The 20,146-nt window shown below is 40.7% G+C and overlaps 1 protein-coding gene across 1 annotated transcript in view; it reads right to left on the bottom strand.

The window, feature by feature from the left end:
- rdgA (retinal degeneration A) overlaps window positions 1-20,146 on the bottom strand; it is a 243,246-nt gene that overhangs the window by 121,890 nt on the left and 101,210 nt on the right. Inside the window, exon 5 of the mRNA XM_071670254.1 lies at window positions 7,115-7,244. Within this exon, the coding sequence (XP_071526355.1) occupies window positions 7,115-7,244 (130 nt within the window). The remainder of the gene's footprint in view (window positions 1-7,114; window positions 7,245-20,146) is intronic.

Below are 20,146 nucleotides of genomic sequence, written 5' to 3' on the forward strand. Positions count from 1 at the left end.
CCTCCCCTCCTTGTATTAACTTTCTAAAATGGGAAACAGAAGAAGGAGTCACGCGAGGAGTGCTCATCCTCCTCGAAGGCTCAGAGTGGGGTGCCTAAATGTGTGTGGATGTAACCAAGATGTGAAAAAAGGAGAGATAGGTAGTATGTTTGAGGAAAGGAACCTGGATGTTTTGGCTCTGAGTGAAACGAAGCTCAAGGGTAAAGGGGAAGAGTGGTTTGGGAATGTCTGGGGAGTAAAGTCAGGGGTTAGTGAGAGGAGAAGAGCAAGGGAAGGAGTAGCAATACTCCTGAAACAGGAGTTGTGGGAGTATGTGATAGAATGTAAGAAAGTAAATTCTCGATTAATATGGGTAAAACTGAAAGTTGATGGAGAGAGGTGGGTGATTATTGGTGCATATGCACCCGGGCATGAGAAGAAAGATCATGAGAGGCAAGTGTTTTGGGAGCAGCTGAATGAGTGTGTTAGTGGTTTTGATGCACGAGACCGGGTTATAGTGATGGGTGATTTGAATGCAAAGGTGAGTAATGTGGCAGTTGAGGGAATAATTGGTATACATGGGGTGTTCAGTGTTGTAAATGGAAATGGTGAAGAGTTTGTAGATTTATGTGCTGAAAAAGGACTGATGATTGGGAATAACTGGTTTAAAAAGCGAGATATACATAAGTATACTTATGTAAGTAGGAGAGATGGCCAGAGAGCGTTACTGGATTACGTGTTAATTGACAGGCGTGCGAAAGAGAGACTTTTGGATGTTAATGTGCTGAGAGGTGCAACTGGAGGGATGTCTGATCATTATCTTGTGGAGGCTAAGGTGAAGATTTGTATGGGTTTTCAGAAAAGAAGAGTGAATGTTGGGGTGAAGAGGGTGGTGAGAGTAAGTGAGCTTGGGAAGGAGACCTGTGTGAGGAAGTACCAGGAGAGACTGAGTACAGAATGGAAAAAGGTGAGAACAATGGAAGTAAGGGGAGTGGGGGAGGAATGGGATGTATTTAGGGAATCAGTGATGGATTGCGCAAAAGATGCTTGTGGCATGAGAAGAGTGGGAGGTGGGTTGATTAGAAAGGGTAGTGAGTGGTGGGATGAAGAAGTAAGAGTATTAGTGAAAGAGAAGAGAGAGGCATTTGGACGATTTTTGCAGGGAAAAAATGCAATTGAGTGGGAGATGTATAAAAGAAAGAGACAGGAGGTCAAGAGAAAGGTGCAAGAGGTGAAAAAAAGGGCAAATGAGAGTTGGGGTGAGAGAGTATCATTAAATTTTAGGGAGAATAAAAAGATTTTCTGGAAGGAGGTAAATAAAGTGCGTAAGACAAGGGAGCAAATGGGAACTTCAGTGAAGGGCGCAAATGGGGAGGTGATAACAAGTAGTGGCGAAGTGAGAAGGAGATGGAGTGAGTATTTTGAAGGTTTGTTGAATGTGTTTGATGATAGAGTGGCAGATATAGGGTGTTTTGGTCGAGGTGGTGTGCAAAGTGAGAGGGTTAGGGAAAATGATTTGGTAAACAGAGAAGAGGTAGTGAAAGCTTTGCGGAAGATGAAAGCCGGCAAGGCAGCAGGTTTGGATGGTATTGCAGTGGAATTTATTAAAAAAGGAGGTGACTGTATTGTTGACTGGTTGGTAAGGTTATTTAATGTATGTATGACTCATGGTGAGGTGCCTGAGGATTGGCGGAATGCGTGCATAGTGCCATTGTACAAAGGCAAAGGGGATAAGAGTGAGTGCTCAAATTACAGAGGTATAAGTTTGTTGAGTATTCCTGGTAAATTATATGGGAGGGTATTGATTGAGAGGGTGAAGGCATGTACAGAGCATCAGATTGGGGAAGAGCAGTGTGGTTTCAGAAGTGGTAGAGGATGTGTGGATCAGGTGTTTGCTTTGAAGAATGTATGTGAGAAGTACTTAGAAAAGCAAATGGATTTGTATGTAGCATTTATGGATCTGGAGAAGGCATATGATAGAGTTGATAGAGATGCTCTGTGGAAGGTATTAAGAATATATGGTGTGGGAGGCAAGTTGTTAGAAGCAGTGAAAAGTTTTTATCGAGGATGTAAGGCATGTGTACGTGTAGGAAGAGAGGAAAGTGATTGGTTCTCAGTGAATGTAGGTTTGCGGCAGGGGTGTGTGATGTCTCCATGGTTGTTTAATTTGTTTATGGATGGGGTTGTTAGGGAGGTAAATGCAAGAGTTTTGGAAAGAGGGGCAAGTATGAAGTCTGTTGGGGATGAGAGAGCTTGGGAAGTGAGTCAGTTGTTGTTCGCTGATGATACAGCGCTGGTGGCTGATTCATGTGAGAAACTGCAGAAGCTGGTGACTGAGTTTGGTAAAGTGTGTGGAAGAAGAAAGTTAAGAGTAAATGTGAATAAGAGCAAGGTTATTAGGTACAGTAGGGTTGAGGGTCAAGTCAATTGGGAGGTGAGTTTGAATGGAGAAAAACTGGAGGAAGTGAAGTGTTTTAGATATCTGGGAGTGGATCTGGCAGCGGATGGAACCATGGAAGCGGAAGTGGATCATAGGGTGGGGAAGGGGGCGAAAATTCTGGGGGCCTTGAAGAATGTGTGGAAGTCGAGAACATTATCTCGGAAAGCAAAAATGGGTATGTTTGAAGGAATAGTGGTTCCAACAATGTTGTATGGTTGCGAGGCGTGGGCTATGGACAGAGTTGTGCGCAGGAGGATGGATGTGCTGGAAATGAGATGTTTGAGGACAATGTGTGGTGTGAGGTGGTTTGATCGAGTGAGTAACGTAAGGGTAAGAGAGATGTGTGGAAATAAAAAGAGCGTGGTTGAGAGAGCAGAAGAGGGTGTTTTGAAGTGGTTTGGGCACATGGAGAGAATGAGTGAGGAAAGATTGACCAAGAGGATATATGTGTTGGAGGTGGAGGGAACGAGGAGAAGAGGGAGACCAAATTGGAGGTGGAAAGATGGAGTGAAAAAGATTTTGTGTGATCGGGGCCTGAACATGCAGGAGGGTGAAAGGAGGGCAAGGAATAGAGTGAATTGGAGCGATGTAGTATACCGGGGTTGACGTGCTGTCAGTGGATTGAATCAAGGCATGTGAAGCGTCTGGGGTAAACCATGGAAAGCTGTGTAGGTATGTATATTTGCGTGTGTGGACGTATGTATATACATGTGTATGGGGGGGGGGGGGTTGGGCCATTTCTTCTTTCGTCTGTTTCCTTGCGCTACCTCGCAAACGCGGGAGACAGCGACAAAGTATAATAAAAAAAAAAAAAAAAAAAAAAAAATATATATATATATATATATATATATATATATATATATATATATATATATATATATATATATATATTATCCTGGGGATAGGGGAGAAAGAATACTTCCCATGTATTCGTTGCATGTCGTAGAAGGCGACTAAAAGGGGAGGGAGCGGGTGGCTGGAAATCCTCCCCTCTCATTTTTTTTAATTTTCCAAAAAGAACGAACAGAGAAGGGGGCCAGGTGAGGATATTCCCTTAAAGGTCCAGTCCTCTGTTCTCAACGCTACCTCGCTAACGCGGGAAATGGCGAATAGTTTGAAAGAAAGAATATATATATATATATATATATATATATATATATATATATATATATATATATATATATACGAATAAAGTGCATATGAACGCGCATCTTCATAGAACATACAAACCTCCAACAGCCAGGATCGAACCCGGGACCCCTGTGCAAGAGGCAGGCATGCTAACGTTACGCTAGGCTATGGGACTGTATAATAGGAAACAACTATTCGAAATACTAAGTACTCGAATACCCTTCGTCTCACAATGGTGAGCAACGGGGTATATACCGGTTATTTCCGAACAGACGCACATAGCCAGCTGATAGCGTTTTACCGAACCTAACTGTACAACGCGGAGGTATATGAATACGAATAAAGTGCATATGAACGCGCACCTTCATAGAACATACAAACCTCCAACAGCCAGGATCGAACCCGGGACCCCTGTGCAAGAGGCAGGCATGTAACCGCTAGGCTATGGGACTGTATAATAGGAAACAACTATTCGAAATATTAAAACGCTATCAGCTGGCTATGTGCGTCTGTTCGGAAATAACCGGTATATACCCCGTTGCTCACCATTGTGAGACGAAGGGTATTCGAGTACTTAGTATTTCGAATAGTTGTTTCCTATTATACAGTCCCATAGTCTAGCGTAACGTTAGCATGCCTGCCTCTTGCACAGGGGTCCCGGGTTCGATCCTGGCTGTTGGAGGTTTGTATGTTATATATATATATATATATATATATATATATATATATATATATATATATATATATATATATATATTTATTTATTCATTATACTTAATCGCCGTCTCCCGCGTTCGTGAGGTAACGCAAGGAAACAGACGAGGAATAGCCCTACCCACCCACATACACATGTATATACATAAACGCCCACACACACACACATATACATACATACATTTCAACGTATATATACATGTACATACACAGATACATACATATATATACACATGTACATATTCATACTTGCTGCCTTCATCCCTTCCTGTGGCCACCCCGCCACACATGAAACGGCATTCCCCCCCCCCCCCCCCCCCCCCCCAAAAAAAAAAAAAAAAAAACTAAGACCAGTAGGTGAAAGCCTTGTTTAAGTTGAAGTTTAGTTATGTGTCTGAAATGGTTGGAATTGCAATTTACTTTCGTAAGAAAGTGGGTGATTGTGTTACGCATTAGTTTGCTTTTAATTTTCAGTATATGTATGGTTCATGTTGAGGTTCCTAAGGATTGGCGAAATACCAGTACCATGCCAACGTACAAAGGCAAAGGGGAAAACGTTTTTTAATCCCACGTAGTAAGTTGTATAGGAGAGTGATGACTGAGAGGGTGAATGTAGCTTTATGGGAGGATCAAATGTTTGCTTTTAAGAATGTATACGAGAAATACTTAGTAAAAGAAATCGATTTGTATGCGGCAAATTCGGATCTGGAAAATGCGCGTGACTGGGTTGACATATAAGCTTTGTGGGAAGGTGTAACCAATGTATGGTGTGGGATGAAAGCTGCTAGAATCAGTGAAGAGTTTTTATCAAGAGAGTGAGGTGTGTGTGCAAGTGGGAACAAATAAGGGTGAGTGTGGAGGGAACAGGAAAAAGGAAGAAATGAGAAAGGAGGTGGAATGATGGAGTCAGCTGTTTTGAAGGTTGGGGCCTAAAGTTGTAGAGGAGCGAAGCGTGCAAGAGATAGAGCGAATTTGAGCGATGTGGTATACAGGGGACAACGTGCTATCTATAGGTTATTGCACAGGAACCGATCGGAGGAAACCACGGGAAGGACTGTGTGGCCTGTTTGTGGATAGGAGGCTGTGGTTTCGGTGTATCATACACGACAGCTACAGAATGGATGTGAGCGAATGAGGCCTTTCTTCGTGTGTGTGTGTGTGTGTGTGTGTGTGTATTAGTTTCATAAGCTTATGACTTGGGGTAACTACACTAATGAAGAGCTAGTTCATAGGTCGCTAATCAAAAGTTCAACAGAGCAGGTGAGTGGAGGACGTGCAGATGGATAGGAGATAGAAACATTGGGCGTGGGACAGTTCAGGCAAGTAAAAGTGAGTGAAGGAGAGGATGAAAGGCGGTGGGACATTTTACGGAGGTGGGTCACATCGTAGGTGACAGGAAGACAGGTCAGATGAGTAGGAAACAGTGTAAAAGGAAAGGATACAGTATAAGTCGGTGGCAGACAGTGTAGCGGGTAGGACATGGGTGGGAGATGGTGTAGGTATAGGGGAGATAGTACAGGTGGGTGGAGGTCAGTGTGAGTGAGTGGGGGATAACAGTAAAGGTGGACGAGAGACAGTGGAGGAGAAGCAGATAGGATAGGTGGGTGAAGATAGGGTAGGTGGGCGGGATGTTGTGCAAAAAGATGAGAAAGGTTGATGTAGGTGGGGAGTGAAGTAAGTCAACATCTGAAGCTGGTTATTCATAAACCAGGCGTTGACAGTATTATGTATCGAAGTTATCACACAGAGTATGATAGTTATCAAACAGTTTATGATAAAGTTATCACATAGATTATCACAGTCAGCAAATAGTCTACCAAATTCATCATACAGATCATCATTGTTATCGCACAAAGTATAATGGTTATCAAATATGTTATCAACGTTACAAAAATTTGTAAATACTTTCCCTTGTTTCTTCTCTTTCCTTTTCATTATCCTCACTACCTTTCAATTAAGGCCTGGCTATGATGTGGACTTTTGTCGGTGACAGGAGACTTCAACATAAAAAAAATTCTTACACACACACACACACACACACACACACACACACACTCACATAATCGCAGAGTATAATGGTTATAAAATAGCTTATCAAAGTAATCACACAGATCATCATAGTTATCGTACAATATAATGGTTATCATACAGTTTATCAAAGTAATCACATTTATCGTCGCTATCATATAATGCATAATGGTGTAGAATGACGAAACTTTCACACATTATGAGAATTATAATAGATTGTCAAAAGTACAAAAACAAGTTTTTAAGTACTCGTTGGGTAGTAATTAGGAAAATGATCTATAGCATATATATCAAAATAGAGATCAATCCTTTCTTCTGAACATTTTTCCGTTGATAACGTTACTTTGGTTTACAAAATTCTTTATAATATCTAGCATCACTTGTTAAATAAAAATCCCTAATGAGAGTAATTGGAAAACGTCTACGTCTAAACAAGACAATTAGCGTGGTCTACCCTAAGGACAATTCTTTTGATACACTGTATGTACGGCTTGGGCAAGAGTAACCTCACCAACATAATAAAACCCAAGAAATTCCTCACCATACTTCACAAGAATACTTTAGATCTTCACGACGTCCGGCTACCGCCTACTCAAGCTACTCACTAAAGGAAAATATCTCACAGGGTTATAACACTTCGGCCAATCGCCGAGGGAATAGGCCTCCTCACAGTTACAATATCTAGGCCACTCATCCAGTGAGCAAATCTCCACACATAGCTATACTAAGGCTGCTCACCTAGGGAACAGGAGTCCTCACTTAGCTATACTACCCACCGGGGAACAGGTAGCCTCACTTACCTATACTATTCATTCTACTCACCGAGGGAACAGGTCTCCTCGATCTTGCTAATGTTGAAACAGCTCTCCTTGTTGTGATAGGCGGCCTTGCACCAGGAGCAGCTGATGGCTACGATCTCTTTGGATCCGAACAACAGCTTGGACTGGAACCCCTGTAGGCAGAGATAGAGAAAACTTGATGCAATCTATGGCATTATGTCACACACTGATGTAGTATACTTTAGTAGTACAGAATAGTGCAATAGTCACGGAAAACTCTGATGTAGTAGTGGACTGAAGTAGTGGAAAAGTCACCTAACGCACTGCTATAGTTAATCTACTGTAGTTTTGCAACAGTCACCTGACACACTAGTGATGCAGTCTACTGTAGTAGTGCAATAGTCATCTCACACATTGTGATGTAGTAGTTCAGTGTATTAGTGTAACAGAGACTGAAATATTGTTGCAGCAGTCTACTGTAATAGTGCAACAGGCACTAACACATTGTTGTAGCAGTCTACCGTAGTAGTGCATCAAGCACCTCAAAACTGATGAAGCAGTCTACTGCCACTGTTTCTTTAAGAATGTTATAAGGTGGGTAGTGCAACTATGACCGTCAAACAGGGACCCATATCTAGCCAGGAAAAAAAAAAAAGGTATAAAAAAAACCAGCTTTTTGGAAAATATTTCTCATTAGTAATCAAGAGGATGAACAAGACTGTGCAAAGATAATAATACTAGAATAACACATACTAGGGAATTAAACAAAATAACGAAAAATTCCCTAGAAATAAAGATGAGAGTCATGTTTGCATAGCAGCCATCACAACCAAGCCTGACTTCAGCACCCACACTAACCAGTGACGACAACACTCGCATACATTACATGTGCCAATCTTTCATGCATAACAATGTTCTGCTTCGGATACTTGAAAAGTATCATAAATTTGCTTATTGTAAGTAGTTCGTTTCTTATCTATCTTGATACATAATCCGATCGCTGTTTTCCAACTGCTGTAAACTTCACTTACCATGTAATATGCCAGTTCATTCATTATGTTACACAAACCATGTTAACACTTTTCTCATAATGTAGCCTATAATGTATTTCAACCACTAAAGCCCCCTCAGTCCCTGGGTCTTTTGTGCACTCTGTATCCTCTTTTGCGCCACCGCTCACAGGATGGGTTGGAGTGCATAATGAATTAGTCGCATTTGCGGCAAAAATCAAATCGCAAACCATCTGCTCACTGGTATTATCTTGTGCAGGTATTTTACAGCAGATAAAGACATGCAGCCTACATAAGAAGACAGGTGCGATGATTTATTCTTAAAATTAATGTCTACAGATAAGGAAAACCGGAAAACGAAATGATAAAAACAAAAATTCTCAGAGCAGCAACAAAAACCTGCCATATTTCCCACACAAAAGCCGCTAGGGAAAGAAAATTAAATTGAGCAAAGAAGGAAGAGAGAAAATAGGATAATTGAAATCGAGAGAAAATGGGGGGGGGGGGGGGGGAGATAGACAGAAAGAAAAATGAGACAAAAAAAAAAAGAAGAAAAGATCAAGGCATATGGAGAAAAATATACATAATGTATGAAGTTAGAGGCATACATCAGTAAGAGTATAATGTATGAAGTAAGAAGTATACATCTGTAACAATGTGGTGTATGAAGTTAGAACCACACATCTGAAACAATATAGTGTATGAATTTAGAATCATACATCTGTTACAATACAGCGTACTAAGTTAGAACCATACGTCTGTAAACAATACTGTATATGAAGTCAAAAGGATACATCTGTAACAATACAGTGAATGAAGTTAGAATGATACATCTGTAACAATATTATGTATGAAGTTAGAAGCATGCACATGTAGCAATATAGTGTATGAACTTAGAAGCATACATCTGTAACAATATAGTGTATGAAGTTAGAAGATACATATGTAACAATATGATGCATGAAGTTAGAAAAATGCATCTACAACAATATAAAGTATGAAGTTAGAAGTTTAGAAAAACTCGCCTTCCTCTGACTCCCATTCAACTTTTATCACTGCCAGTAAACACTGCAAGTACATTATCCGCCATTAAAAGGAAGTGCGATGATAACCTCACCTCATCATCCACTGATAGGTCTCTCTGGTCTTTAGCTAAGGGCATATCTAACAACTTCTGTCACTCTACCTTTTACCTTTCTGATCCAGACAAAACAACTCTGAATCCATCTTGGATGATTCTAACATTATTTCACCACTGATGCTCCTCCTTCTAATCCTATCCCCTCATCGTAATCTCTTTTTGGACTGTCCTAAAAGCGCCTCTCTCTTTGGAGACAAGTATGGCTTATGGTCCTGATGGTATCCATCCACGTGTACTGAAAAAGTGTGCCTCTGAACTTGCACCTGTGCTTGCTCGTCTTTTCCATCTCTGTGTAAAAAAACAAAACAATTCCTTCTTCTTGGAAGCATGCGTTGATACATCTCAACCCTAAGAAGGGTAACCGTTCCGACCCCTGTAACTATCGTCCTATTGATTTGACATCTACCATTTCCAAAGTTTTTGAATCCTTCCTTAACTCCCATATGATCAGACATCTCGAAACTCACAGTCTTCTTTCGGATCACCAGGTCTGTAAGGCGAGATCAACCAGAGATATTTTTTCCTATCCTACTAATTTCTGGCCATCACCCCTGAAAGATTTTGAGGAGTTATGTGTAGTTTCCCTTAGCATATCCAAAACTTTTGATAGGGTGGCATCGGGGTCTCATCTTGAAGCTCCCCTCTTTTGACTTCCTTCCCTCACTGTGCTCCTTCATATCTGGCTTCCTCTCCAACCGATCCAACTCTGTGGATGTTGATGGATCAACTTCCCCCCCCCCCCCCCCTTCTCCATCAACAGCGGTGACCCTCAAGGTTCTGTTCTGTACCCTACATTCTTTCTTCATTTTTCTTTCAACGATTTCTTCTCTTCTACAAATAACCAAATGCTCTCATACGCTGACGACTCAACACTGCATTCATCCACATCCTTCAATTCTGTTTTCATTTGCATCTCGCCTTGAAACAGCTTCCTCTATAAATTCAGACTTGGAAAGGATATCTCGGTGGGAAGACGAAATCTAGTTAAGTTTAATGCTTCTAAGACCCAGTTTCTACCCATCTGTCAATCAAACTTCTGCATAACTCTCGTTTCTCCTCTGATATTTCTGTAACTACACTTCCTGACTCAATGAACAAACTTGGCATTACGGTAACATCCACTCTCTCTTGAAAAGCCCCAATTACGAAAATAACTAAGTCTGCCTCTGAGAAACTGGAAGTCCTGTTTAGATGTCGAAACTTCTTTTCTTCTTAACAGTTGCTTCGTTTAGACAAAGGACTGATCCGTCCTTGTGTGTAGTACTGCTCTCACATCTGGGATGGTTCTAGCTCTACATCCTTACTTGACAGAGCTGACTCAAAAGCTGTCCACCTTATAAGCTCTCCCATGCTAAATTCTAAATTTAAACCTCTCACCCGACACCGCAATATTTCGCTTTCCCTATTTTATAGGTATTACTTTGGTCTTTGCTGCCGAGAGCTGGCTGCTTGTGTGCTCCCACCACTAGCTAGACCACGCAATACTCGGCAAGCTGCTGCGTCACGTGATTACTGTGTGGCCGTTGACGACTCAAGCGTGAGCTGTTTTGATATCGGTTTCTTCCCCTACACGTCGAAGCTTTGGAAGTCTCTACCCTCTCATGTCATTCCCAATAACTATGACCTGACACTTTTCAAAAGACAAGTATTTCACTTACTCCAAAATTCGTAAATATTTTCCCTTGTCACTTCTTTTTCCCTTTCATAATTTCCTCTATATTTCAATCAGGGTCCGGCCTTGGTGTAGACTTTTGACCGTGACTGGAATCTTCAAGGGAAAAAGAGGCATACATCTGTACCAATATAGTGTATGAAGTTAGAACCATGCATCTTTTACAACGTATGATATGAAGTTGGAACCATACATCTGTACCAATATAGTGTATGAAGTTAGAACCATGCATCTTTTACAACGTATGATATGAAGTTGGAACCATACATCTGTACCAATATAGTGTATGAAGTTAGAACCATGCATCTTTTACAACATATGATATGAAGTTGGAACCATACATCTGTACCAATATAGTGTATGAAGTTAGAACCATGCATCTTTTACAACGTATGATATGAAGTTGGAACCATACATCTGTACCAATATAGTGTATGAAGTTAGAACCATGCATCTTTTACAACATGTGATATGAAGTTGGAACCATACATCTGTACCAATATAGTGTATGAAGTTAGAACCATGCATCTTTTACAACGTATGATATGAAGTTGGAACCATACATCTGCAACAGTATTTTGTTTGAATTTAGAACCAAACAACTGTAAAAGTATAGTGTACGAAGTTAGAAACACATCTGTAACAATATTGTGTATAAAGTTAGAAGCATACATCTTTTGCAATGTACTGCATGAAGTTAGAACCATACATCTATTATGATATTTTTGTATGAAATCCGAAGCATACATCTGTTATGAAGTTAGAACCATACATATGTTACAATATAGTGTATGAAGTTAGAACCATACATCTGTTGAAATATAATCATGAAGTTTGAACCATACATGTTTTGCAATATAGTGTATGAACTTAGAACCATACATCTTTAACAATATTTTGTACGAAGTAATTAGAACCATACATCTTTAACAATATTGTATATAAAATTAGAACCATACATCTGTTACAATACAGTGCATGAAGTTAGAACCATACATCCGTTACAATACAGGAAATAAAGTTAGAACCATAGACCTAAAACAATGAAATGTATGAAGTTAGAACCATACATCTGTAAAATTTTCGTGTATGTAGTTAGAACCAAGCATTTGTAATAATATAATATGTTCCTATATGTAAAAGTTAGGTGCAAGTAGGAAGGGAGACAACTGATATTGAAAGAACGGAATATAGATTAATGTCGCAAAAAGGGAGATAAAAATATACGGGAAAATGACCGAAGACTGCATTATGCGCAAGACCTCCTTAAAGTGTTAACAAAGAATTGTTTGCTCAACTTGCAAACGATCCTCTCATTTCAACCGCAGCAAAATTAAAACGGACAGAAGTGCCGTGGACATGTGCGGCATACTAATCTATGTCTTACATTCAGAGACACTGAGTTGGACTCTTGAGGACGACAAGGTAACGTTGGCAAAAAATTTACCATCAACCTACGCCAAGTGAAAAAACATCGTAGGACATTACTCCCATCTTAGGCCAAAACAGATATACGAAATGCTGTAGTGGAAAGCGATGATCTCGTAGACTTTACAGGCTCTGACAGAGATACAGAGGGAGAGTCAAGAAATAAGATGGATACAGACTCAAGGAGAGAGAGAGAGAGAGAGAGAGAGAGAGAGAGAGAGAGAGAGAGAGAGAGAGAGAGAGAGAGAGAGAGAGAGAGAGAGAGAGAGTCCATCGTAAATATTAACGTTTAAAGTGGTCAGGAAACTTAAGCACAGAAATGAGCGCGGAAAAAGATGGAGAGAGAAATGAGATGGATAAAGTGGAGGCCAGGTACCCATTTTATCAACCAACCCCTAGGGGTGGATGAACAGCTGGGATGACTATGGACTGATTGCCGTAACCAGGATTCGAACCTGTGCGCTCGACCGTGGGCAGCCCGTGAATGCGTCACGGTCAGGAATGCTAACCTTTACAGCAGGGGAATCCATAGTTGCTTGACAACTATGATAACACAGTTGAGGTTTTGGAGAATAAATAAAATGCTGCAGTGATTTACTCAAGACAAGCTTTATCAAAGCGTTTAATAAATGTGACCATAGTATTACAACCCTAAGATGCGTCAATAATCGTAAGAATTGGGAGATTTATATACAACATTTTAACTAACATTTCACCACCCGCAGTAGGAAACTAGGCCTTTTGCAGTGCGTCCACAGTATTGAGCTCAGTCCATCAAGGAAATGTACATGCATCCTATCTGTTGCTTTCTTACATCTGACAGTGACGGAAATACGACCTACAATTTCATATCAAACTTGTTACATGACATTTGAGTAAGACATCAGAAGACGACACTGACGACACAAGGATAAATGAAGTCTTCCACCGCGCAATCTATCGAGATTAGGATTCTTTTCAATAGGGATAAATTTCAACTCTTCCGGTGAGCGGAAATTAAGATATGAAATAATAATAATAATAATAATAATAATAATAATAATAATAATAATAATAATAATAATAATAACAATAATAATAATAATAATAATAAAATAATAATAACAATAATAATAACAATAGTAACAGAATACTGGATGGACACAAGACATTGCCATGAACCAACTGAATACTTTGAAAGACCTCGAAAGAATAATATCATACTATCTAACATTCTGCAAACAATAGAAATTAACTGCTGACTCCTCCAGAAAGGGCAGTGGGATGGACCTGTGAGCTTTAAAGAAAAGGGAAGAAAAAAGCGAATTTTCTCATAGATAGAATATTGCTGTGTTCTAACATCATCTGATAAGGCAAGTGATTGTACAAAACTAAAAAAGTATTTTGACACCTTTCAAGGCTCATATTAACAGTGGCGTATCTAGAATAAGGTAGGTGCCCTGGGCCCCACCTGAAGGGGGCGCTACTCAACAGGTTTGTTTTTTGACACATGCTTCCCGATTGACATTTTTAACGGTTTGGTTTTGTGGGATAGAAAAGAAACTCGCCTACTTTTCAACTAAAGTAATATTTTGCTACTATCAGTTGCATTACCGCTTCTACGTTACAGTTTTGATAAAAAAAAGTCTTTAACTTTTAAGTCTTTACGAGTTTATATAAATTCAAGTTTGGCCTAACTCTTCAACAGTTCATAATAACACTGTATGTATCTTTATATACATCCACTGTATGAACATTTCTAATCAAGCAAGGGGCGCAATTTCAGTGCTTGCCATAGGCGCTATTTCCGCTAGATACGCACTGCATATTAATATGGTAAAGGAACTTACTATGAATGGCTGAAATCACTGTAGGTATCCTCCCTGGAGCGCAGACAGGATAAGATTATTATCATCTATGTCTTGAAAATTCTTGAGGGCATGGCCCCAAACTACACTCGAAAATAACTTCCTAATGACACGAGAGGCATGGAAGACCATGTATCATACAACAGCACACTGACCATCATACCCCTCCTGACCATCTTGACATACACATCCACCTCTATCACCACACCCACCCTAGCTACCAGACCCAGCCCTACCTCTATACCCACCCTGACCACCAGGCTCATCATGACAACTACATTCATCCGACCAAAACATCCTCCCTGAACACCGCATTCTGACCAACTGACCCATCCGACCACCACATCGACCTGGACCACCAGACCATCCTGACCATCACACCAAAACCGCCACACCGACCCTAACCACCACACCCACAAAACCGGCTTTAACCAACACAGCAACCCTGATCACCCAACCTTGACTGTCACAGCCACACTGACCAAAAATGAATCCTAACCGCCACACCCACCTTGATAACCATACTTCTAATTACATCTAACTTGATCATCACATTTACCCTAACTACCATATCTTCATTGCCAAACCCATTCTGAATACCACGCTCATCCTAACTATCACATCCTGAACGCCACGCCGACTATAACTACCACACACATCCTGAACGCCACATGCATCCAGATTATGACATCAAACATAACTACCATGCCGACCCTGACTCAGAACTACATCCAATCCGAACACAACACCCATACACAACGCACACCTGAATACCACAACCAACCTGACCATCGTAACCACCCTAACCACTACACAAAATACTTCAAGCTTGGATGTAGTAACAAAGTTCCAAACTTCAATAAAGTATATGACTCCTTCAAGGGTAATGAAGTTAGCATAACGGTTCATGTTGAAATCCTTTGAGCTTATTAGGTTTGACGTCCCTTGATCTTTCTGTTGGTGATGGCTTTAGGATTAGTGACGACGGCTTCTTTCATGCTTAATGGTAACTTTTTCAAGCATGGTAATGCGAATTATCCCTAGTCTTACAGGTGGTTACGTTTCTTCAAGTGCGGCGGTGTTAAGTCTCGTTAGGCTTGACTGAACGATTCTTCTAATTTGGTGATAGTGGCTACTGCCAGTCTTCCTGGTGGTTACATTCCTCAGGTGTGATGGGTACGAAACCGTTCAAGCTTGATTGTATTCCCATCATATGAGCTTTGTAGAGATTACGGCTCTGGAGCTCAGTGGAGATGGGTGAGCTCCTATAGATATGGAATACATTTCCGCATTGTAACATCACATGGTGTACAAGTCTTGGGACAACCTTCACATGTTAACAGGAACTGCTGTCAACAGGTAGCGAAAAGGGGACAAGCATACCATAGAGTAATTCTTCACAGGATAGCCACATCAGATGAAATAACAGGATCATGTGGGATCAACCAAGCTAAACATGGCGTCTGCTTCCCTAAGCCAACCTCCAGCAGCCCCCTCGTCTGCTTCACATCCCGTAAAGGAGGACCCTGACCGATCTAAAGCGCCGTTTGTTTACAACCTGTACTCTGGCAAACATGTCATTCTAGCTCATCTGAAGAATAAATAAAAGGAAATATTTTTTAATTCTGAGATACTGATACCATAAGGTTAATTCTGCTGTGATAATGACAAAGGAGAAAAGAGTATATTAACAGTCTTCCTACTCGATAAGTTTCGGTGCACCTCGCTCAAGACGACAACCAGAATCTAAAAATAGACTCAGCTTTGTAGTGCTCCTGCTCGTCATATTTTCAATGAGTTTCGATTAGAGTTTCTGCCTTTCGCGTAATGTTCGCTCACCATGGCATTTATGTCCTTTCCCTCGAGACAGGAGAGTGGTATTCTAGTTAAGCTGCATCTTCTCATCAGTAATTGATAATTGCTGTTCTACCTAAAATCTTGTTATTCACATGGAAATTTAGAGAATTCCATTGTAATCTGCCACCGCCTGTTGATGGCAAGTCTCATTTTTTCATTGGCATACTCAGAGCAGTGACATTAGCTGTCACAGCAACGTTATCAACAACAACAGTACTTTAATAAGAGAAGCAGCGGTACTGGTGATGCCTCTTGTGGAAGTATTTTGCACCATAACCTCCATGACCGTCCCTGCGACAACCTAACACTCGAGTACTTGCACTCGTTAACGCATCGTACATGAAGAAACCCTTGCATATGACAAGTGAACTCCTGAGCATGTTGATTAACGTCATGGTTCTCAGGGATTATATCGTCGTAATTAAAGAGATTAATTGTCAGCCCGAAACGAGTTTCAATGCATCTCTGTGTGTAATTTGTTTAGTCTCAGCATCTTACATGATACAGCACTGAATACTTAGACGTAATCACTTTTTTGGCAAATCACTCCTTTCTAGATCTAGGGTGAAATCGCTTAAAAAAATATCCATCACGGATGGGATGTGATAAAAGATTATTCAACAGCTATAAAACAAAGTTCTACATTGACCTTCCACCAAAAAAATAGATCCATCCACGAAAAATGTTGATTCTACAATAAGGTTCCAGGGACATTAGGCAACTTTAACTGTGGTTCAGAGACAGGAGGGTATAGATACTGTGCCTATTCGAGGTTAGACGAGCAGGAACCTGAAGAAGCCTCCTTGCAATATAGGGTTAACGAAGGAGAATAAACAACAAATGATTTCTAGACAGTATGACGTATAAACAGAAGGAACATGACAAAATATGGAGAAAAAGAAGTCTGGGTTGTCACTGCTGTTAGAATATATATATATATATATATATATATATATATATATATATATATATATATATATATATATATATATATATATTTATTTATATATATATATATATATATATATATTTCATTTATTTATTTATTTTGCTTTGTCGCTGTCTCCCGCGTTAGAGAGGTAGCGCAAGGAAACAGACGAACGAATGGGCCAACCCACCCACATACACATGTATATACATACAGGTCCACACACGCAAATATACATACCTAAACATCTCAATGTATACATATATATATATATATATATATATATATATATATATATATATATATATATATATATATATATACACACAGACATATATATATATATATATATATATATATATATATATATATATATATATATATATATATACACATGTACATAATTCATACTGTCTGCCATTATTCATTCCCATCGCCACCTCGCTACACATAGAATAACAACGCCCTCCCCCCATCATGTGTGCGAGATAGCGCTAGGAAAAGACAACAAAGGCCCCATTCGTTCACACTCAGTCTCCAGCTGTCATGTAATAATGCACAGAAACCACAGCTCCCACTCCACATCCAGGTCCCACAGAACTTTCCATGGTTTACCCCAGACGCTTCACATGCCCTGGTTCAATCCATTGACAGCACGTCGACCCCGGTATACCACATCGTTCCAATTCACTCTATTCCTTGCACGCCTTTCACCCTCCTGCATGTTCAGGCCCCGATCACTCAAAATCTTTTTCACTCCATCTTTCCACCTCCAATTTGGTCTCCCACTTCTCCTAGTTCCCTCCACCACCGACACATATATCCTCTTGGTCAGTCTTTCCTCACTCATTCTCTCCATGTGACCAAACCATTTCAAAACACCCTCTTCTGCTCTCTCAACCACGCTCTTTTTATTTCCACACATCTCTCTTACCCTACATATATATATATATATATATATATATATATATATATATATATATATATATATATATATATATATATATATATATATCATACTTTGTCGCTGTCTCCCGAGTTAGCGAGGCAGCGCAAGGAAACAGACGAAAGAATGGCCCAACCCACCCACATACACACACACACACACACACACACACACACACACACACACACACACATATATATATATATATATATATATATATATATATATATATATATATATATATATACATATATGCCCACACACGCATTTCAAAGTATACAAACATACACATACAGAGACATTTACATATATACACATGTACATATTCATACTTGCTCCCTTTATCCATTCCCGTCACCACACCACCACACATGAAATGGCATCCCCCTTCCCTCGCGCGCGCCCGAGGTAGCGCTAGGAAAAGACAAAGGCCACATTCGTTCACACTCTGTCTCTAGCTGTCATGTGTAATGCACCGAAACCACAGCTCCCTTTCCACATCCAGACCCCAAAAAACTTTCCATGGTTTACTTCAATCCACTGACAACACCTCGACCCCGGTATACACGTTCCAATTCACTCTATTCCTTGCACGCCTTTCACCCTCCAGTATGTTCAGGCCCCGATCGCTCAAAATCTTTTTCACTCCATTCTTTCACCTCCAATTTGGTCTCCCACTTCTCCTCGTTCCCTCCACCTCTTACACATATATCTTCTTTGTCAATCGTTCCCCACCCAATCTCGCCATGTGGCCAAACCATTTCAATGACCCACTTCTGCTCTCACCACCACAATTTTTATTGCCACACATCTCTCTTACCCTTTCATTTCTTACTCGATCAAACCACCTCACACCACATACTGTCTTCAAACATTTCATTTCCAACACATCCACCCCCCTTAACAATAAACCTATCTATAGCCCACGCCTCGCGACCATATAACATTGTTGGAACCACTATTCCTTCAAACATACCCATTTTTGCTCTCCGAGATAACGTTCTCGCCTTCCACACATTCTTCAACGCTCCCAGAACTTTGGCCCCCTCCCCCATCCTGTGACTCACTTCCGTTTCCATCCGCTGTTAAATCCATTCACAGATATCTAAAACAATTCACTTCCTCCAGTTTTTCTCCATTCAAACTTACCTCTCAATTAACTTGTCCCTCAACCCTACTGAACCTTATAACCTTGCTCTTATTCACATTTACTCCGAACTTCCTTCTTTCACACACTTTACAAAACTCAATCACCAACTTCTGCAGTTTCTCATCCGAAATAGCCACCGGCGCTGTATCATCAGCGAACAACAACTAATTCATTTTCCAAGCCCTCTGATCCCCATTAGAGAGACTTCAGTCCCAGGTTACTGCTGGGGTAGGGAGACTCCAGCCCTCAGTTCTGCTGGGTTAGGAAGACTACAGCCCTGGGTTTTGCTGGGTTAGGAAGAATCCAGCCCCAGGGTACTGCTGGGGTGCTACTGGGTTAGGGAGGCTCCAGCCCCTGGGTGCTGCTGGGGCAGAGGGACTCTAGCCCCTGGGTACTGCTGGGGTAGGGAGACTCCAGCCCCTGGATACTACTGGTTAGGGAGGCTCTAGCCCCAGGTACCGCTGGGGCAAGAATGGCTCCAATCCTACAAACAAAATAAGTGGTTATTACCCCCTCCATTCTGTGTACTGCTATACTGGAAGACTCATCAAAATACTGCGTGAGAACAGTGTGTTTCTCAGCCCCATCTGATTGTTAAAGGTGAGAGAGAGAGAGAGAGAGAGAGAGAGAGAGAGAGAGAGAGAGAGAGAGAGAGAGAGAGAGAGAGAGAGAGAGAGAGAGAGATATCAGATATCCATCATTATAACATCAAACACTTTTGATCAAGAGGAGCAACAGGGGCCTTTGATCGGACCCCCACCTCAACCCCAGGCACTGGCTTCTTTCATCATCTTTATATACTTACTCAACTCTGCTTCGGTGACAAAGGAAACACAAATTCAGTTATTAGATGCACACCCTAGGACGTGAACACCATGTCGAGGAACAGATCTTGCGCTGGGATTCTTGACAAGGGCAAAGAAGGGAGGAGATGCGCTCGAAGAACAGAAGCATCATGGAAAAGGAACAGTTCGAGAAGGAAGACGCAGGAAGATTAAGGGAAGGAAAGCAGAAAGAAGAAGCGAGAAAGACGAAAAAAAAAATCAAGGAAGAGAACTGTCTTGGTGCGACATCTAGGTCATGATAGTAACCATTA

The sequence above is a fragment of the Panulirus ornatus genome, chromosome 15 (assembly GCF_036320965.1).
Source record: "Panulirus ornatus isolate Po-2019 chromosome 15, ASM3632096v1, whole genome shotgun sequence".
In the NCBI taxonomy this organism is placed as follows: domain Eukaryota; kingdom Metazoa; phylum Arthropoda; class Malacostraca; order Decapoda; family Palinuridae; genus Panulirus; species Panulirus ornatus.